At 36.4% G+C, this 22,479-nt stretch overlaps 1 protein-coding gene across 6 annotated transcripts in view; it reads left to right on the top strand.

The window, feature by feature from the left end:
• Positions 1 to 22,479, top strand: part of LOC112992054 (cotranscriptional regulator ARB2A homolog) — a 274,848-nt gene that overhangs the window by 195,262 nt on the left and 57,107 nt on the right. For all 6 annotated transcript variants that reach the window (XM_064501471.1, XM_064501473.1, XM_064501474.1 and 3 more), the window contains 2 exons: positions 730 to 846; positions 4,147 to 4,231. In XM_064501471.1, the coding sequence (XP_064357541.1) occupies positions 730 to 846; positions 4,147 to 4,231 (202 nt within the window). The remainder of the gene's footprint in view (positions 1 to 729; positions 847 to 4,146; positions 4,232 to 22,479) is intronic.

Raw genomic sequence — 22,479 nt, forward strand, 5'->3', positions numbered from 1 at the left:
TTTCAGTTCCTTTTATCTTGCAGAACAGCGCTGTGCAATAGAGCTACAGCATCTTTGTCAGTTCATTCGTGTTATTTGCAGCAATCATTTAATTGGTTTTAGTACTAATATTATTTAGTCATACTGTCCTTTTTAACAACAGAGGCTCTTTAATATCCTAAAAATGTTGAGAGGCTCTGGTGTTAGCTGGGTAAGCATATATATAAGAGAGACCACAGAGAATTTTGGGACCATGGTGGGAGTGCAAGTAGCTAAATTGGATAGAAAAAGAAAAAACCCATACAAGTCAAAGTAAGATTGTACATCAGAAAAACTACAGCAATCTACTGAAAATTAGTAGATGATAGTCGTGAGTAGCTTACAGTGAACCACGGGTACCAGCTTCCCTGAAGCACAGAAATAGGAACTTGGAGAAACTTGTAAAAGATGTCCTCAGGGAATCTTCCATTTTTTCACTATGATACCTTTAATCCTAGAATTGTCAAGCCACATGGAAAATAATAGGACTGAATAGTTCAGTTAGTTAAAAGTTAGTATTATTTCTTTTATCAAAAACATTAGGCCCTTCTGTATTTCTAGAGCTGTTAGGATTTGTATAAACTTTAAAACAAGGGAAGTCAAGTGCTGAACTTCTATTACTTTTTCTTTTTTAATTTAGGATCATTATCTGTGACTAAGCAAACGCTATTCAATAGAAAGAAAGCACTTAAAGCCAGTATTTTTTAACAGATGATTCAACGAGAGGCAGAAGTAAAGAATAAGGTAACTGCTGTGGCGTTGACAGACTCTGTTCACAATGTGTGGCATCAAGAAGCTGGCAAAACTATTCGAGAATGGATGCGAGAGGTGAGACTGTTTTTTTTTTAACGAGTTGGGGTATATGCATCTGTATAAGACTATAAATATTACTTTATCTACTGACCTCTTTGATTTCTTTAGGCCAAGAAAGAGAGCACAGTTATAGAACAGTGGAAATTGTGTGTCTAGACCCGCCCCTAAAATAGAGATTAAAACCATTTTTGAACTTCAAAACTACCAGTCAAAAATAATAAGAATCGACTCCAGTGTTTCTTTTTCCTGTACAGCAATATAGAATATATGCCATAATGACACAAGCATGGTCTGATAACTGGAGCAAAGTCCTAGGGGCACTCCACGCTTTTGAGTTCTGCTCCTGACTTACCTGGTGATGGTGGAAAAGACCCTTTCAGCTCTTCGTGACTCAGGTTGCTGATTTGTATGACTGGCAAAGAATTTTTTCTCTCAGCAGCTTTATGAGACGTAATTGCTTCTAAAGTGCTGTGAGATTTTCTGATGAAAAGGCAGCATATTCTTATTATCACTGTACAAAAGGAATGGCTAGTTGGTCCAAGATTATCTGATGTCCATTGATATGGCCAGCAAGCACACTTTTCCGCTCTTGGGTGAAGTATGATGGAATGCATTCATCATTCATTTTAATGCTTAAATAGGGGATTGATGAGATTAAAAAACACGATTTGTAAAGCGAGACCAGCTACACTCTTGTTTATGAATCTCTTTTCCAGGTCAAATAAAGCTCATATTTGTGTATTCTACATTCCCGTTTCAGAATGTTAAAATAATAGTTGTATGTGGCAAATATAAAATAGTTTATCCTGAACTTTCTGTTAGATGTGACTTTTTCCCGTGGATTTAGTGAAACATTGTGTATAGACAGTCTATTCCTGACTTAACCTTACAGTTTTATAGGCCATGACTGATGGGAATAGAGAATCACCTGGGATGCAGTCTGACAGCTCTGACTTAAATGTTAAAAATATAAAGAATGGTAACCCCTACAGGCTCTGTCAGAAAAATCCCCATTTTCTTTATGGGAAATCAAAACCTTAAAATATATGTTATGTAGTAAAACTGAAAATTTTAAATCCTGTAATTTGAATCTGACAACTCCATTTTTCTTTAAGCATTTACTCTGAATAAGACAAGTGCATTACCTTTAATTTCATTTGCAGAAAGTAGATCTTAAAGAATAAGTTAAATGATTAATGGCCTAAAAAGTGGATGGAGTGTCATAACTTACATTAGCATTGAAAATCTCCTGTAAGAAAGAAGAATTTTACATATGTGAAGTGTGGCTGAGTGGTATTAAGACTAGCATATCACCTGGATATCTCTTACTTTAATCAGGTTTAAGGCTACTGGTAAAATGAATAATAATTAAAATATACACCTCATTGCTGCCTGTCTGTAGGGCTAATTGCTGTCATTGAAAGAATGAATTGTTTAAAAAGTAATTCTTCATTGAAGCTATCTCTCCTGTATCATTGGTGGCCTATTTTTAGTACCTATAGAAGTCATGATTTTTGAATTTATTAAGAGCTGTGATGAATGATAAAACAAATCATCCATTTACATATCTTGACACTGCTTTCGAGAATACTTATTTCTTACAGGCAAGTGTCACATTGTATATAAAAGCTGGTTAATTGTGTGCTAATCTTCTGTATTATCTCGAGCTGTCTGATGTAGTATTCTATCAGTAGTTAATTTTAGTTATTTCAAATGAATATAATACTTCATAAAAATTCTACTTTTATAATGTCTACCATCTTACATTTGCAATTTCACATTCAGCTGTTAATTAAAATTATACATGCAAATTATAAAATGTATATCTGCTTTAAACCTTAAAGCCTTTGTGAAACATAGAAATACTACAATTTTAAACATCTTTGCTAAAAAGTTACATTACTGGATGGTGTGTTTGTTTTTGTGGGGTTTTTTTCCATCTAGTTCAATAGTTTCATTGATCTGCTGTTTCTTACAAAAATCTGCCATGCTTTGTGAACTTCACTTTCTAATCTCAGACAGCAACCCTTCCTTTATGTTGTTCCTGCTCTCCCTGGTCCCAGAACAGTAGGGTTGCCTTGACAAATCTATTCAAAAGCCATTCCTCAGCCTTTATTGGTGGGGACTGAAGCCTTTGAAATTCTCTCCTCACTGCAACACAGCTGACATCTTCTTCCAGACAGAATGAATTAAGGAAATACAATAAGACACTTGATCTACCAGTCAAGGATCTTTCCACAGTGAGGACGGATTCCATGGTGCACAACTAGGGCGGCAAACATCTACAAATACACAATACATGCTTGTTTACCAGAATAGCAATCGGCTATTTTTACAATCATGATTGATGGGGTGATTTTTTAGAAATCTGACTGAAAATTCATTGGGTCTTTCCAAAAAAGTTGTTCTTTTTTTTTTTTTTTTTTTTTTTTTTTTTGCTTCTTTTGATGAAGTTAATCAGGTTTCCCGAAAGGGAAAACTTAGTTTTGTAATAAGTAAAGCCATGTAGATCTTGTAGTTCAGCTGGCAATCCTATTAAAAATGTATTTGCTTTATAATTAAATCTTCAGTTCAATAGATTTGGAATAGTTTCAGCATATTTTATTAAAGGTGTATTATTTAATACTTTAATTCAAGATCTTCTCTGAATAGATTCCATTTAGAGTAAAATATTTAAAAATTTCATCCTATGCAGAGATTCGGAAACAAAAGGTAAACGTAAATGCTCCCAGAATATAGTTCCCCAAAGACCAGTATTTACATTTTTAAATGTCCATACCAATTCATCTTAGCTATATTGGCAGTTATTTGAATATTAATCTGCTATCATGTTTGCTTTCGCTCAGTTATAATTTGTTGTTTTGTAATTTTACAGTCATTGTCTCCACAGCATGTTCCATCAAGACACCCTGAAAATTTTACCTCTTAATATTTACAGGCAAGCAGACAGAGGATTTATGAAAATACTTTTTTAATAAATACAGAGGGCAATGGCTTAAAATGCCTCTGTTGGTCCAATCACCTACTTAATTCCACTCACACTCAAAGCAGCACTTAAACACATGCTATTTAAGAATATTACCAATTTGTTCCAGAATTATGGTCTTACTCTTTTTACTTATTTCATATGATTTAAGCATCAGTTAGTATCAGTAAGCCAACTTAGTTTATGTTTCAGTCCCCATTGGGACTGCAATTTAAACTACGTGCAAGTTTGAGTATTTTGATGTGACCATTGTCTTTACTTACAAAGTCTGTATTTATTTTTGCTTTAAGTTATTGGCTTACCAGAAAATTGTCTGTCTAATATTACAGAACTGTTGTAACTGGGTGTCTAGTTCAGAACCACTAGATACATCAGTAGAGTCCATGTTGCCAGACTGCCCCCGTGTCTCTGCAGGTATGTGTTTTCATTTGCAGCAATTGTACACAGACGTTTGTGCCCATGAGTAACTTGGTTATTTAAAAATACAGTTGTTTTTTACTTCATTTTAAGCCTTCTGTGGCTGAATATGGTTGAAAGTGTATGACTGACTGAATGCTGTTATTTTATATATTTTACTCTTTGTTTTTCACTTTGTCCAGAATTCAAATTCTGTTGTTTGTTTAGAGCTTATATTTTATAGTCTTCTCTTTGGGTTTAATTAAATAATGACTTATTATAAATGCTTAAGAAAAATTATAGAGATCATGAAAACTGGGAAATTCGTGATTTATCACTCAATAGACATCTAACTTTGTGTAGACAAGAAGAACATTTTAAGAAGATATGTTAATGAAAGGTACAAGTGAGTGAAATACGACACTTTCCTGAATTCTGATCAACATAAATCTGGTTTACATAGCAAATTATTTACAGTCTCCAAGAATCTTGGTGTGAGATGTCTGTTGTTCTGGAAATACTCAGCTACTGGCTTTCATTTGTGAATCCTAAATCATAAGGAACACATGAAATAATATACAGAGCACTTTGTTAGTGTGTAATATCAAACAGACTAGTGTTTATTAACACCAGTAACAACCCAGAAATTAGATGTAGTTGTCAGTGTAACAGGAAAATCTCAAATCTCTATGGTAAAGTAATCTAAAATACAGAAAGCTGTTACTGAACTTTCATGTTTTCCTAAAAGTCATAGGTAGCATATTTTTGTACCTATACACTTTTCCTACAAAATCAGGTTCAAAAGAACATACTGTCCATACAATATTAATTTAAAAGCTGGGACGCAGTTTGGCCTCGCTGTCTGAGATGCACTTGTTCATTTGACAAGTGATTTGACAAGAGATTTCTATCTGTCTAGATACGTGAGGTTGTTAATGACACCTAACCCTGCAGATGAAGTTTAGTTTACAGCAGGATATTTTTAAGGTTTGGAAAATGTAGTTGTACTTTACTTGAGAGCTCACAACACCAGAGACCTGTAATCATATTTGTACTGTGGAGGTGGGACCTAACCATGCAGGTCGTCAGTTCTGTACAGACTCAGCAAAATGGCATTCTTCAGTGGTTAGGGAAATGAAATATTTCTAAAAGTTTCATAGATTCCAAGTTCATATACCAACTTTCTGCTGCCTTTGAGAAGACTACTACAATTTAAAAGAAAAATATTTCTCAGTAGTAGAATTCTTCAAAAAAGAATTAACTTTCAAGTGTGTGTGTGTGTGTCTGTGTGTGTCTGTGTGTGTGTGTGTGTGTGTGTGTCTGTTGTGGAGTAGCACATATTATAGAGGTCATTTTGGTCAGGTAGGTAGGTGCTTGGGTAGCAACCAGTCAAGATTTACAGTACAATTGCCAATACTGAAAGTCTTCTGTTGGAGCTTCTGTTCCATTTCTTTGTAGTGTGTATATATATATAAAATAAAGTATATTTCATAATAATTAATTATATGATATAAAAGAAGTCCTAACTGTTATTTAAAAAACAGACTGACACTTTGATGGAGTATGAATAAGTCTGAATTTTACATTTCTGCTGAGGAAGGGTTGCAGTGGGCATAATGTTTATAATCCACTAAATGTGAAGTCCCAGCTCCACTGGAGTCATTGGCAAAAATGTAATTTAGTTAGGGTAGGGTTTTAGCCAGTAATGGTTACAAAAGTTGGCTGTTTTGAATTAATGCATACATACTATGCCACTAGATTCAGATTGCTGGTGAAGTTTTTAGAAGTTTTTGTAACAGAGTTTGGATAATGATTTAAATGTAAGTTAGATATTATCATCTTGGTTCTTTATAAATAAAGGCAGTTTTAAATAGTATAGCTTTGTGTGACTATTGCTGAATTACCAGTTTACTCATGTTATTGTTCATATTTCTTGTATTCATCCCTTGTATGGGCAACTGTAAAATGTTTACAGAGGAACAAGCGAATAATTCCTACAATGTTTTAATATGAACAGTGGCATAAGTCTACATTATAGCTGTGTGTAATAGATTGATGAAGTGTTACTAGATGTAGGAGCACTAGTATTTAATGTAAGAGATTTTATTTCACTTATTTTCTGAGAATTGCAGTACTGAAATAGCCCACACTAACATACTGGCAGCATTGCCCTTAGTATTTAAACAAATAACAGTGAGAGCAATAAGAGCAACAAGAGATTTTTTTAAATAAATCCTTTGCAGCTTCACTTCTCTTTTCTACTTGGAACCCTGACTTTTATTTGTCATCATACTGAGAAGTAAGTTTGGGAATAACTGCTTCTTGGTCCAGTCTCATGAGCCAGTGTTTCCATAAAGGATCTGATATTCAGCCATTCAGCATTTGGGGATTTATAGGCAACCTCTGTTTGTTTGTGAACAGTCTGTATTTCAGATTATGTTACAGTGTCTTGCTTGTATTTTCCTGACAAAGCACTAGAGAGAAACAAATGGCCATCAAACCGGAAAAACAACTTGTATTTCCAGATAGAGTTGTTCAAGCTTTTGATTAGAATGTTATTAAGTAATTAAAATGTTTGCCATAATTCATTCATGTCTTATTTACTCACAAAGAGGAATGAATACTCTTCAATAACTACACATTGTAAGCATGAAAATAACAATGATAGAGACAATTCTGGAGAAAGCAAGCCCCAGTAAATCCATCCTGTGGCCTAAGTAACTCGTTGTGGATAGAGCTGGGTCTTTTCTCAGTGTCCCAAGGATTTGGTTACATGCTAGTGTCATAGCATAGTGTCTTCCTGCAGCAGGTTATCATCACACAGAAGAGATTATCTTCTAAAAATTCTCATTTAACCCAGTTATCCTATATGCTGTACGTAATCCTAAAAAGCTTCCCATACAGTATTATGAGATGTCTGTGCTAGCTCGAATGTCTTCTGTCAGATCTGGAGCTCCTGTTCGGGCTGTCGGTCAAACAGCTGTTCTTCTTGTTACCCTTCCTTGTTCTTTCCAACAAGAACCAGAAATTCATCCTCTGCAGAGAAGAATCACTCTCCCTGAGCTATTTATCTTTTACCAGGGCGAGATTGGTGGGCGTCAGTCCCCTCTGTTACTTCTCTGGCTCACAGCCCTCTCTAGTTTCCAGTTTAAGTGTGAGCAGTCACACAGGCAGGCTCCTCAGTTGCTGCTCCAGCTGTCAGCTCTTCAGCTTGGAGGAGCGAGCCCTGGGTAAGCCTCCTGCCTTCCATCCAGTCTTGGCAAACTGTCTGCTACTCCCTTAGCCTTCGGCCCTCATTAGGGACCTCTGTTAGAGGTCCCTTTTTGTATCATCCCTCAGTCCTGATCCGTTTCCCTAATGGAGTCAAATCAAGATACCTCTTCTGTCTCAGAGAAGATGAATCCATTTCCCATCTCTCCAAAGACATAAGCAAATACGGGGTGGGGAAAGGTAAATACTTTAAAAGCAATTATTACATTAAAGATTGTTACATAAATGATGTATGAGTCTTATTGGATGGGAGATTGGAGGTGAACAAGTAATTTGATACAGACAATGTGATTGAAGCTTTCACAACAGGTGGTATCATGCTACTGCTAACCATGCTTGTACTTCCCTGCATATAACATTTCTGAGACCTTACAGTGTGGCATCTAGTTCTGGAGCAGGGGGTTCACAAAGTCTTTAGGAAGCCATCCTATTGGAGCAGGTGCTGCATAGGAATGGCTTAAAGTGAGGCTGGGGGGAAGCAGGTCCATGCGTTTTGAGCTGTGTCCATCTCTATTGCAATTCAGGAGTTAAGCTGCTTTGATTTCAGAATAGTATCTACACGTAACATTATCCTATAACAGATGTTGTGGTAAATTTTGCCAGGTAAGCATGGCCTTTGTTTTCCTGAATGGTGTTATCTTTGGGTGTCTCACAGGAAGCACCTTAGTGTTTGCATAGGATGCATTCCTTAGCTCATGTATTTCTGCCAATGTTATCTTTTTGTTTGGGAGAGTGGATTAAACTTTGCAGTGTTTTGCCAAAGTGGATAGGCACCAACACTTATTTACATAATCAAATAAAAGAAGTTATTGTAGCATTAGAAAAAATGAATTGCCTAATCAAATCCTTTTAAAGTCTCTCTAGTTGACCTCCCAAATCACTAGCTATTCTTTAAACAGTTGCAGCGAATGTAGTTAAAACATCATAAAATAAGGAAATTATAACATCAAAAGACAAACAAGATGACACAATGGAATGAAACATTGACAGTAATCAAGACAAGCTGTATTCAAGGAAGAGCTTAGCCTTGAATATATATCTCTATAATACCAAAAGAAGTTCAAAAATGAATTCATGTAGCTAAATAAAGTGGACACGGACTGGCTGCAGAAATACAAACGCTTAATTTGGGGGAACAGATAGGACCCATGCCAGAGGTGCTGGGGACCAGTTTTAAGCTTTTAACTGTGAATGGTATTCTAAGGCAGTCCCCAGATCCTATTTGCTGGTACCAAACATCAAGCTGGACTTTATATGTTATATGTAACATTTGACTTCAGTTAGGCAAAATTTCCGACTAGTGGCAAGCACAGCTTTTTTACTTTGAATTCAGAAGAGATCATTGCAGTTATTTCTAACAGGCTGCTGCAGGTGTTTGTGGGGATTTTTACAGGTAAACAAATAAAAGGAAAAAATTACCTACCGTAAGCACTATTGCACATCAATGAAGAAAACATGGTAACTGTAACTAATATTCAAATAAGATGGGGAGGGGGTTCTTGGTATATTTGCCCTAACTTCCAAAAGATCCTACAGAGTCACACCTGAACTGTGTGGTATGCTGGAGAGTTGTGGAGGACTGAGTTAATACATGAGATGACTGAGTGTGGAGGGGAGAGAGTGGTAGTCTTCTAAGCTCAGGTAAAACAGTAAGCTTTGCATATGTCAGCACAGAAACAAAGTAGTTCACATTGCACAGAGGTTCAGAAAGTTACTGTCTTGCTGCTTTGCCTTTTTGAATCCCTTGAACTTGGCTCCCCCTTGATGCAGCTTCAGTTTTCCTCAGGCTCTACTGTGCTGTTTAAATATGTCTCTTTCTGACTAGAGGAAAATGAAAGTAGTGTTCCCTCCCAGATAGCATCTATTTGTGGTACCAAAATGGGAACTCACAATAGATTGAGCAGATACGCAACCATCTTTCATGCAGCCAAGAGCCATTAAAGCTGAGGTTTGAATTCCCCACATCGGTGTTGCAACTTTACTGCGATGGATGGAACAGTTTATGCCACGCAGAACTGCTGTTTCAGGCTTTCGACATCTGAACTGTCCTATCCAGTAAGCCCTTGCTGCAGCGTGTCCTCAGATCCTGGTCCCCCTTTACCTCTCTGGTTGTATCATGCTGCTGATGTGAAATGAGCTTACATGGGGAAAGAGGGCTGGTAGTTGTTTCTGACAGAGCTTGCTCTGACAAGGAGCTGGCTGTCATCCATTGAGCCTCTCAACTCAAACATAGCCAAAAACATTCCTGCACGTGTTAAACACACTATGTACTTTGGGGCTTGGGGCTTTTTTGGAGATAAATGTAAGAGACTTGCAGTTCAAAACAAATGAAAGATGAGATTCTACAGAGCTCAGTGAAAAACAGGGAAAGCTTGTTACCTGCTGTTTTTGAGTCCTTGGCATAGCCTGATTTAATATCAAGACAAGAATATGGTACTAAACAGTCCCCTTCAGACTGCTGCCTTGTGCTAAGTAATAGAATAGCATCAGTAATCCTTCAATGGGGCTACAGCAAATTTAAGTAAAGTTATTCTGGACTGTTAGATCTGCTAAAAAGCACTGATCAAAGAAACTCAATGCATAACTGGTACAGAAAGCCTTTCTGTAGAACAGAAAACACACAGCACCACCTGTACACGTTTGTGTAGAACTCAGATAAAGCCCTTGCTCCAGAGCTTGTGCTGGTAATGGTGAAACCAAGATTTCATCCATTAGATTCCGGAGGTGATTTTTATAAGCTTTCCCTAACAGCTGCTTTTTGCCCACTTTTCTAAAAGTTCAATTTTGTATTTCTATAAAAAGGCCCCATACAGTCATAGACCTACCCCATGCTGTGCAAGTTGTGGGATTCAGATTGATCCCCAGTCAAGTTAAATGGTGTCTACACTGCTACAGAGTCCGTACTCAGAGTTAATTACATAAGTGAGGTTTATGACAGCCATAGCAAAGTACCAACTTATTTTTCTCTTGTTTTTTTCCTCGGCTTTAATTACACCACACTAAACTGCCAGTCTTAAACATTTTTGAATCTTGCTCACAATAACAGGGCAGAAGCAACCATGAGCCATATTAAGCACTCAGACAATACCTGACTCATCCCCACAGTGCTTTTTAGCCCAGTTTACCAATGCTTCTGACTTTTTACTGTTTAAGTTTAATCAGTTTGATGAAGATAGTTTTGTACTATATTTTGACATCACTGTTTTATGACCAGTGATAGGTATCCAATAACTTTAGTAATTTAAGAAATAAATACAAAACCATGTATATTTTACAATAGGGCAGATTAGACAATTTACCCATTTTGTTAAAAATATTACATTTGCATTCAGTAGTCATTCGTGGAGGTTAAGGTTATGGTAATCAGTGTTTACTGTAAACCTCTTTGCATGCTATGTCTTCATGTTCTCGTAGTTCTGTCAATAAAAGCTCTTCACTTAGGAGAAACGATAGTCAAGTAATTTGTTTTAAGGTACCAATAGCATTAATAGCACAAATAGAGGAATGCAGGAATCTGTGAAGGTTGCTTCTTAGCTTTATGTTACCATTTGTCTACATGCTGGGCATCTTGGTCATACGCTCCATTTTTGCTGCTATACATTGTCGGTCAGGGATTGAAAATTATCATGGAAACTTTGAAGCATCAGCTGATCTTAGCAACAGCCCTGGCAGTTGCTGCACATGTGCACTAAGTCCAACTTTAACTAATGTCTTCTTAGTGTGGAGATAAGTAGTTTCTCACCTGCTCCCGATTCTTCAAAGCAGGTCTGCATTTAGTCTTCTGCTCAGCCTCAGGTGTTTCAGGCAGCTTTTTGTTTCATGTATGATACTTAACTGGATGTGAGCTCGTACGGTGTGTTTTGAGTAGCCTAGCTTTTCAGTTCTTTGGAAAGGACACGTTCTATAAAGACCTGCTAAGCAATATTGCAGGTTCTTTTCCAGAATGTCAGCACTTCAGAAGTAAATATGAAACTGTGAATTTGGAGATACTGACTTGGATTACCAGATGTTGCAGAAATCAATTTTATAGCTTTGTATGAGCAATTAGGTGTTTGATATATGGTGGGGCTATTATTTTTTAGGACAAAACACTCATATTCATCAACTGTTCTATAAAATAGTTAATATGTATTTGGGGAAGTACTCATATTAGAGAAACTATTTTATCAAGAATTATTCTTGTACTCAAACATACCTGTTTATCATTGCATTTTTTTAGGGTACAGTGAACTAGTTGCAATGATGTACGTTTGCTGTGGAGTCCCTTAGGCTGTCTTTGACTGTGGTAATAATGAATAATGTAAATTATTACAGCCAGATATTTCCTATAATATGTTTGACAATGGTTAGACTGCTGTGACCACTGCTTCCAATACTACTTAATATTGTCTGATTAGTTCTTTGTATATTGCTATCTGTCCTCAGTCTTACTCTAATGTGTGACCGCAAACCCCTGGGTTCAGAGACTTTGCGTTCTGTCCTTGTGCTTCATCTTAGCCTATGCAGAAGCCAGCCGGAGCATACAATGAACATATAAGGAGCAGCCTGTCCTCTATATGGTCATGTTGTTAAAATGCTTATACCTTTGCCCCTTACTGGTACTTACAGGCACAGTGTCAGTACAATGAGTAATGAATACATTCATGTTTAGAATAGGCAGATGCAACTTTATTGAAGATTTCCAAATGACAGTTTAGAGAGACACTTTAAAGACTCTATGATAAGTATAATTCAGTTATTGCCAAAAAGTCGATCTAATATAAGTTCAGTCAGCACTAGTTTTGTCAGTTGAAGGGGAACAACTAAAACAGATGATGCTTTATCTTCTAACTGGATCAAAATCCTTCAATAGGAAGTGAGGGTGGGATTCAAATTCACTTATTCCTCCAGGGCATGTCAGAATATGCCCTAGCAGAAATAGATATTTATCCACCTCCTGCTGCTGCTTGTGATTGCGGCAAAAACTTTCTTTACATAATGGCTTGTCACCACATTTTTATACACAATTCCTTCCTAGCCTCTCAATGCAAATAGGGAACGTTATATCAGATGGTACATTTTGCTCCTTACTGCTTAATTAGTGGGTTAAGGTGTTGTTTAAGTGTGTCTTCCATAGGGCGGAAGACATGGCCATACTACTCTCTCTTTTCATCTCCTCTGAAATATCTATAGGCTCCAGTCCAGCAATAGTGAAACTCTTTACATGAGTCTCAGTAAGTTTTGACCCAAGTACTTTATGGACTGAGGTTAAATATTAATCTTTGTATTCCAAGTTGCATCCACTTACTCTTAGTCATTTTAAAGGTGTTTTCCATCTTTCATCCTCAGTAGCTCTGTGAAGCCAGAACATCTATAGAGATGGGATCAATAATTTTTCATAAAGCCTCGAATTCTGCTAGAACTTAAAGCCTGTTAGGAACTGTTCAGGCCTCTGAAAGATGTAATCCAAAATTTAATGCCATTTTTTTTTTCATTGGCATAATATCCAAAAGACCTTTCACATTTCATCTTCCATTTTCTGTTGGAATCCAAGTTTGCAGATTTGGTAGAATTTTTTAAAATGTTTCATTCTAATTTGGATCTACTTTGGATCTTTTTTCATAAAACCATATAGTTTAGGCCAGGAAGGATGTTTAGATGACTTAGTCTGCACCTTTATTTAAAAGTCTTTAACCAAATGCAACTTACAGATTTCAGCATAAAACCAAAATTTAAAGTATGTATGTCTTCCAGAAAGTCATTCAGTCTTGGCTGGAAGGATTCAAGAGGCAAAGAATCCATTGCTTCCATATGTCATTTGTCAAACTATTAAGAGGAGCAGCTTATTTCCAGTTTGACTTTACCTGGTTTCAGATTCCAACCATTCGTTCTTGCTATGCCTTTTTCTACTAAGTTAGAGAGACACTTAGTACATGTAGTTTTTCTCCTTGTAAATTATTTACTGAAATCAAGTCAACTCTAATTTCTTTTGAGAAACTAAATAGATTGAGTTCTTTAACTCTCACTGAAAGTTACTTTCTCAAGGTTTCAAATGGTTTATATGTTCTTCTGTGGCCTCTTCAGTCCTTTAATATTCCTTTCTAAAATGGACCTGTCTTCATTTCATTAACACAATACACAGAGTTCAGATCTTCACTGCTTTTCTTATGCTTCATCAACCAAGTGTCACATCAGACCATTTTTTCACCATATTGTAGAGAGTCTGCTTATAAAGGAGCTTGACCACCATCTCCTGATACCCTTTTTTGAACTGCTGCTCTTCATCTTGGTTCTGAAGTATGGTTCTGAAATATTGCATGTAGTTATTCTTAAAGCAAAGAGATGAACACACGTAAAAAAACCCACAAAAATAGCTGCAGTCCTCCTTGTTAATAAGCTGTCTGCCAATCTTCATGTTTTCATTTTTTTAACGCCAGGGAATTTATATTTACTTCCTGTATTGTTAAATAGCCTTAGGACTGGTATCAATCCCTATAAACTCCATCAGTAACATCTCTATTAAATGGTAGTTTCTCCATGACAACTACATTTGCAGATTACTTAGTCTGCAAATTCTTAGGATTATTGAGTAGTATTGATTGTTTTAACTTGCTTTCACAAGTAAACAAGAATTCTGCAGTTCGTGCCATTTGTCCCCTTCTGAATTTATGAAACATTGATCAATTTGTTCCTAATTTGAAGTTTCAGTTATAATTAAGTTTCTCCAAGTTCTGTGAAAATAGTTGGCAGTCTAGAGGAAGAAGTTACTTTTTAATGGCTCCATTGAAGGAAAAGGAGGAGTCGCCCTGGTGTTATGCATGGCATCTGAGAATGATCAGCTAGCAAAGCAGCAGTCAGACGACCAGCCAAACATAGCAGGCATGTGGCTCCAGAATAATCCAAAACATATAGGGTCCTTGTTCCAAGAAATCATGTTTCACAAGAAATCTGAGGGGAACAGGATGCAGTTGCTGGAAAGGAAAGAAAGACAAAAGTCCATAGGAAACCTGGCTTCATTTGTTCTGCTGTTCAGAATATTTGGAAAAATATATCAAATGTCAGACAAAAATTAGTGTACTCTACTTGCATATCAGTCCTTATAACCAAGGCATGCCAATTCATGAAAGAGTGAAACTGAGTTTGTTTAAGACTTATTTTCCATTAAGTCACATTGACTTAATTATATTTTTGTATCTTAGTATTTCATTAATAGATTCCAATATCATAGAATTGTAAGGCTGAAAGAGATTTTTAGCATTTATCTACTTCAACCAGCAGCCTAAGGCAAGATCAGATATTCATATGTCATTTCCTGACAGATGTCCATCTAATTGGTTCTTTAATAGTCCTGTGATGGAGATGCCACATCCTCCTTGGGCAGTCTCCTCCAAACTTCACCAGCTTTACCATGAGACAATAGTTACCCTTGTCTTTCTTGTTGTGTACACACAAGTTCAGGAGCAACTGGATAAGCAATGATTCCACAGAAAAAGACTTATGGAATTTAGTTTCAGAAGCTATGATTAGTTAGCAATGTTGCGATGTCACAAAAAAAGAAGTCTCTTACTGAGATAAATAATTGGAAATGTAGCTTATGAAACTTTTGTAGTTATCCTTCCGTTCTGATCAATACTGGTGCAGTCTCAGATGGGAAACCATGTCCTGTGTTGGGTATTGCACCCTAAAAAATACCTCAGTCAGTTGAATACAGTGGAGAGCATTGAGAATAATTAGAAGTCTAGAGCAGATGACTTGCCATGAAAATTTGAATGAATTCAGATTGTTTTCCCTAAAGAAGAGTGTGTTTTCTGGGGAGAGAGAAAGGTTACGGTAAAATGTCAAAAGAGCTGATTCTTCATGTCTGTGCTAGCTATGACAGGAATTTATGAGCCTATATACCCATTCTTCCATTATTTTTCCTGAGATTTATGCCAGGTTAACCATGCAGCTAGTCTTTTCTGAAAGTTGGATTAGGATTTTTCCCTTTTTATATAATTTCTCTGCTATTTTAAGTTTTATTTAAAATGAACATCAGTGACCCGTTAGCCATTTTATGATTCTTGAATACAAACTCTGCAAGCCTGGTAATTTAGAAATATATATCCCTGAGTAGATACTGATGAGTGAAATAGAAGCTACTTCATCAAACACTTTGCCATTTTTTTGCAAATAGAAAACAGAAATACATATTGAACAATTTCATAGTTTTTTCTACACTGTTATTTACAGTTTCAGCATCTCCATCTGAAAAGGGACATTTCTTTGCTATGAATTGCATTTGTTGCTTGCATATGAAAAAAACTTCCTCATTGTACCAAGTTTGCCAGCCATAGATTGGTATTCCTTTGATAACTTTAGCTTTCCTTATCATCTTTTTGTACCAATAATAAGCTATTTCCACTTCTTTTTTTTACATCTAATGACTGATTTCACTTTTCCACTGAACCAGGACTGAAGCTCTCTGGTTTGGGTTTTAGTCATCTGACAAACTTTTTAAGAATATCTTTCATTCATTTCTGTTCAAATATCTTCTCTTGATTAAATTTGTTAATATTTTTCTCTACCTTGAAGAAGATAGCCTTTTGAAGCACCGAGCATATAGATCGCTGGCTGAGACTTTTCTCTGTTTAATCAGACTGAATGTAATTAGGTCAGGGTCACTGGCCCTAGGCAAGCACCAATTTCCAGCCCAGTGATTTCATTCATCTTTATCCATCATAATGCTGTCTAAAATGTTAGATTCATGGAGAGCATTATATCTGTTTTGATAAAAAAGATTCATAATTTTTAAAAACACTAATTTTGAGTTAGAACTGGCCAGAAGGGACCAACGGTATACATCTTCTGAACTGATGTCTTGCATAACAGTGAGGCTTTCCATGCATCACAGCTATACGCTTAAGGAGGAGCCTATCGTAGTCTCTCGTAGGTCTACTCCTCGGCTAAGGTAGACTGCCACAAACCTCCCAAGCAGCATCTCCTCTTGAGCTTTGTTAGCATGCTAGCATGCATGCATTAAAGACCCATGATCAGATGAGCCTTCAGAATAAGTAATGGTGTTTTTAGACTAGAACACGATATCCTCACCACTTTTATTCACTTGAATCATCCTAAATACATAATATACAGACATTTTAATACTTCAGGAATACAAATTATCGTAACAGCTGTCAGTAATGCCAATTATATCAAATCCCTGGACAATAAAAAGAAGTATTAGAAAATCTCCAAGCAATGGCACAGAATTGATTTTAAAATGTCTTTTCTTTTCCATCTTTGCCACATAAATTTATTTGCAACACATGGAGGTTAAATTTATATCATATTTGCCTTCTTAGCACCCTGCCCTCAAGTTGCTAATTTAACAGTTTTCTGCCTGCTCCAACTAGCTTTCAGCCGAGAAGATTAACTTCCCAACCTGTGAGATAACCAAGAAATGAGAAACATGGAGCTCCATGATGCCATTTTTAGAGGCCTTTTTCACAGTATAACTGCACTTTGAGCTTTTTCCTATCAAGAAACATTCCTATATTTGGAAGGCCCAATTTTCTGTTGAGAGGACTTGTCATTTTCTGCTAACCAGTGTCAGCAACTAATCTCATCATGTTAATGTACAGGGACAGTTAAGTGACTTGTTTTAAATGCATTGTGATTGTAATCTATTAATTAAAAGCAAAAGCAAACAACTGCTTATAGCTAATGTTCAGATGCTGATTATTTACGTAAATAGTTTTAAGGAAAAGGCTAATTTAAGTGGGCGTATTACATTCTTATATTTATGACATGAAAACCATACTCTGTGTAATCATTGTTTAAAATATAGATATATCATGATTATGAATCCTTATTTATTCCAAGAAATACTTTAACCTGATGACCTACATTTAATAAATAATTTTATTTTAATTACATTCTAATTTTAATGTCAAAGAGTGGAATAGGACATTTTCCTGTATTAATACTTGTATTTTAGGTAGATTTACATGTCTACAACATCTTAACAGAGAAATAATCCACGTGGTTAATAGAGTAACACATATTTCAGATTACATTCTTTATTGCTGCTGTGAGTACAGTAGCTAGTTAGAAGGCAAATGTCATGTACTTTTGAACAAACACTGTCTTAGCAAATATTAAGTGCCCATCATTACTTTTAAGGACAGAGAAGACTCTTCTCTTTGTTAATTTGATCTCTCTGCAAATGAGACATTGTATATCGAAATTCTGGTTACTTTTTCTGAGATTTTTATGTTGCTATAGCACTTGAAATGATATATGTTGTAATATATAGCATGCATGTATATAATTTTATATTACATATAAATAAAAATCAGATATATTTGAAATCTGAGGCCAGCTTTTACTGTCAGAAACTCACATGAGGGTGCGTTTGAGTTCTACAGAAAACTTACACATGTGTATGAGGGCAGACCTTAGCTCTGAATTTGCTTTGCTAGACAAAACAGGTTATATTTATATCTGTGTGTGTTGTTTTCTTCTTTGCCTCCAAAGTGATCAGTGATTTTATGTCAGAGTTTAAACTGTATACTAAACTAAGTGTTAAACTAAGAAGAGCTTCTCCTCTGGTGTATTTTCAGTCTTTTGGAAATTTTCATTTGCACATTTGTGCTTTGTGTGAAACATAATGATGGTCTAGCCCTGCCAGAACGTATGAAGTACCGTAGTTGGTAGATCTGGAGTTTTCAGATGCAGCTGCACATATGGGAAATGTATACAAAATCTCAAAACACTTGATTCCTAAGAACTGGTGTCACTTTGCAACTCTAGGGTAATTAAATTTTGAGGACTCATCATTAGTCTAACTCGTTACATTCAAATATTTTTTATTTGAGTAATTTGGTAGTAGAGGTCTAGGCCTCCGCTTAAGCAACTTGTTCATTTAGTGATATCTGTGCTCTTTTCAGTATTTTCCCACAAAATCAAACACATGTAAAGTATTACTTGAAGATTTCCTAAAGCAATAATATGCTGCAGTCTAATGATAATTCATGTAAAAGCTGCAAGATATGATTTGTTTTATTTAGGTAAATATGTCCAGAGAGTACTCTGGACATTTATAGTTTTGAGAGTTTCCTGCTACTGATTACAAAACTTAGGCTTATATATTAGGTATACCTTATAAATTCGGCATAGCTTATGAATCTTACAAATTTCTTTTGAACTAGGGACCTGATTCAGCTGCCATTAAAATCAAAGGAAGGAGTCCCAGTGGTTTTGATGGGTCTCACATCAGTCCTTTTGTCTCTGGAGACTGCTACTTTAAACCAACTGCAGAGCATAAATTAATGACAACTTTTTTTTTTCAAGTGTATTTTTTCTCTTCTTATAATAGCCCTGGATGAAATTTATTAAACATTTGTTTTATGCTTTATCTGGTGTAATTCTGTCCTCAGCCTAAGGATACATCTCCTGTCCTCTAGGAGAACCTAAGCGTCCCATAACAATCTGTGTTACTATGAAGAAGAAAAGATGCAAGCTTTAGGGGACCAGGAGCTGAGAGAGCACTAAAGGGAGCCTGACTTGGTAGCTGATAGTTAGGTCCCTGTCCTGTGCAGCCTTGAGCCCCCTTTCACTGCAAAGGGAAGGGAAGTTGGTTTCCTATTTCTGTGTCAGTGCTCTAGCCACTGTGCTGTCATATAAGAGATGGGTGAAGGCAACTTCCTTTCCTCATCCATCTTTAAAAAACAGTGCATCTTACTTGTTTTTTTCAAGGAACAGTTGTAGAGCTCTCAGGAGAGGTGTCTAAGTTTTATACTTCAGTCTGGCAATATTGTAGTGCGTAAGCATCTAAGTCCTTTGCCAGAGCTGGGCTTAGGTGCACATTCATTGTTTTAAGGCTACTGCATCATAACTGAAGCAGTGCCAATCTCCATGGCTTCTTACACTGTGCCCGTGTAAGGAAAATCCTAAAATATAAGCTGATCTTATCATTAATTAGCTAATCTGTTCTACTTGATCATTTTTACCTGTGTCTTGTAATGCCATGCATTTTTTGAAAAGGTAGATCTAATGATGGAGTAGTCTCACAAGTGGAGAAGCAAGACATTCATCCAAACTAGCAGTAGGGCTTCAGATTGTCATACAGCAGAGTCTGGCTACAATCTCCGGTCCTGTATTTTTGCTTGTGTTGCTTGTGGGACTGTAGCTGTCACAAAACCTGCTCTGCAGAGCTTAAAGTTTAATATCTGCAAGAGACTGCACTAGCTCAGGCCTCCTTCTTTGCAGAGTGACCTGTGGCATACCTGCAGACAAGACTGATCCCTAGAGAAGAAATTGCTTAGAAGAAATGTGACGTTTTATTTTTTTGATAACACTAAGGAGAGGAGGAGTCAATGACAGACAAAAGTACTTTCCAAGAGATTGGCTTTTATATTTGTTACATATTTTTTATTGTGTGAGGATGAAGTGAAGAGAAACCAGGAAGATCCAGAAGAAGATGGCCCAGAGGAGATTGTACCAAATCACAGTGGCATTTATCCACAGGCAATCTACAGATTGCTCTCGATGAACCAGCCCACCAATAGCATATTTTTAAACAAGGAGATCAGATGCAAATTGTGCATTAATATTAGGATACCTGAACTGTGGGAGACCTTGCTGGATTGGGAAGCAAAATATTTTATTAAATGGTTAGAAATTCCTGATGAGATAGAAATATGAGCATTTATATCAGGCAGTTACTGTCAGATTGTTTTATTTTGCTTTCTGAGAGCTCTATTACTAGTTGATACAAGGAAGTCCTAGTTTCCACTCATTCGTTTCTTCCTTAGAACTACATTTTATTTATATTTTTTTAACAGTGTAATCACAGCTTGTTTTTTGCACCAACAGATAAATATGCTATCTTGGCAACAGATTTCCCAGCAATCACAGGTGGATTGATATATCTTCATCCAAAGTTTTTATGAACCATGTAAAAAATATTCACTAGATATACAAATAAGGAAATAGAAAATGATTTTGAATATTTATTCTTTCCACACACAAACTCTTTTTTATATGTTTTGATAATTCTGATATGATTTTTTCTGCTCTACATCTTTTTTTCTAAACTCTTCCTCTGACTTACTGCCTGACTTTAATGCTACTAAATGGTTTACTGAAGCTTTACAAGTGGTATTTCAGCTGCTGGAGAGGCTTTATGAGCTGAATGCATCTCCAAATATGATGCAATATTGTGTTAGCATTAATATGGATATTGATGCAAAATCAATGCAAATAGACTCCGCATCTAATCCCACACCCTTTCTCTCAAATTCACTGGCAGCAACACTAAGTTACTTCTTTGATTTCAGTGCTGAATATGCAGTATTTTTAGAGGATGCCCTTTAGATCCTTGTTTTGGTAATCGTTATGCCAATGCACATGAAACAGTTTTTAGAATTAAATTTGTTTCAACATTGTTGTCAGACTTCACTTAGACTCCTTTGAGTTTTGGGTTTGGCTTTTGTTTAGCTTATGATTTCTCTCAGTAAAATACTGCACCAGCTCCTTGAACATACAAAAGGTAATTAACATCTTAAACTTTGGCATCTATAAAAGACTGTATAGTCCCTTGTTAAAAGCAGGCAAGTGCTCGTGATATGCACAGCACAGTTTGGCTGAAGTGGTCACCATTTCATAGATACGCCTTCTTTGGATGGCTTTAGAAAAAGTGTCTGGCTCCAGCCTACTATTAGGCTGTAATTAGTGTAACTAACAACTAATATGAAAGAGCAGAATACAGGTCACCGTAGACTTCAAAGGTCCTAACAGGTTGAGGTTGGAGGGCAGTCTGTCCTGTTGCTTAATCTGTTGCCATATCTTCTGAGTTTTGTTGAAATCCTCAATGACCTCTAACCTTGACGTGTTGCGCTCTCATAATTTACTGGTCACATTCCATGTTCTTTATTTCTGCTCATTTAGACAGAAATGGGTCTTTGTGAAGGGCGTCTTCGTGTTGTGTTCGCATTATAAATGTGCACAGGTAAACAGCTTTTTAATGTGGAATAAAGATTTTTCTCCTTGATGTTCTTGTCCTGCTAGCTTTGGACTAAACAGAAAGAGTTGTTTTGCTGTACTTTGGCATGTGATTTGTAGATAGCATTTACCATGTAGGATGAGGTTTAAAATAGAATGAGGTTTAAAATCTAGTTATTAAATCAATTGGATATTGTACAACTGTTTCCAAGTGATCCTAAATATCATGCTTTTATGAGCTCCTCTCTTAGACCTAATTGCCCAAGAATAATTTTTTTATATTTTCAGTAAACATGAAAGCTCTTATTAGATAAAGATACAATTTAGGAACATTTTTTTGTGGGGAAAGTACAGTATATATTCTTCCCACAGTACTTCAGTAGAGGAGAGAAATGGCCATCAAGGACATGCTGTTCAACGTGCGTTTTTTTGGGTTTTTTTTTTTTTCTCCTCTGACTTGTGAATTATTGCATCTCTTCTAACTCTCGTGACTTACATGGGTTGGATTCAGACAGTGAGAGGGTGAAATGCAGTATTTCTTTCCCAGGCATCAAACAATCGGTTCTCCTTGATCACGCCTGGCCCTAAGTGAGAGGTAGTTCAGATTCTTTCTCATTTTGCCCATTGTCACTTTACCTTTGGGGGTAGTTGTGATTGCCTCCTCCTGGCGAAGGCTCATGAACACCTCTAAGGCCACAGGCAGGGATTCCCTATGGTTTTCTCCTTCCATCTTTTCCTTCCCCAGCATCCTGCACTGCAATTTCTTGCTGTGCCTGAGCACAACAGTTCTGAGAAGATGCTGGAAGCCAGTTCAGCAAAGTAACACACAGCAAGCTATCTATCTGTCTGGACCAAACAGAGCTTAGATGTGATTATCTTTTTACCTGATTAAAACACTATGAAAGGGAGTAAGAATGACTGAGAAGGAGTGAGAGCAGTCCACTGTTAAATTTGAAGTTCACCAGCAAAAAAATCATTTTTCATACAAGGATGTCACAAGCAACGACACTTGGATAGTATTTGGGAAATCTTTCTTT

The sequence above is a fragment of the Dromaius novaehollandiae genome, chromosome Z (assembly GCF_036370855.1).
Source record: "Dromaius novaehollandiae isolate bDroNov1 chromosome Z, bDroNov1.hap1, whole genome shotgun sequence".
Taxonomy (NCBI): Eukaryota; Metazoa; Chordata; class Aves; order Casuariiformes; family Dromaiidae; genus Dromaius; species Dromaius novaehollandiae.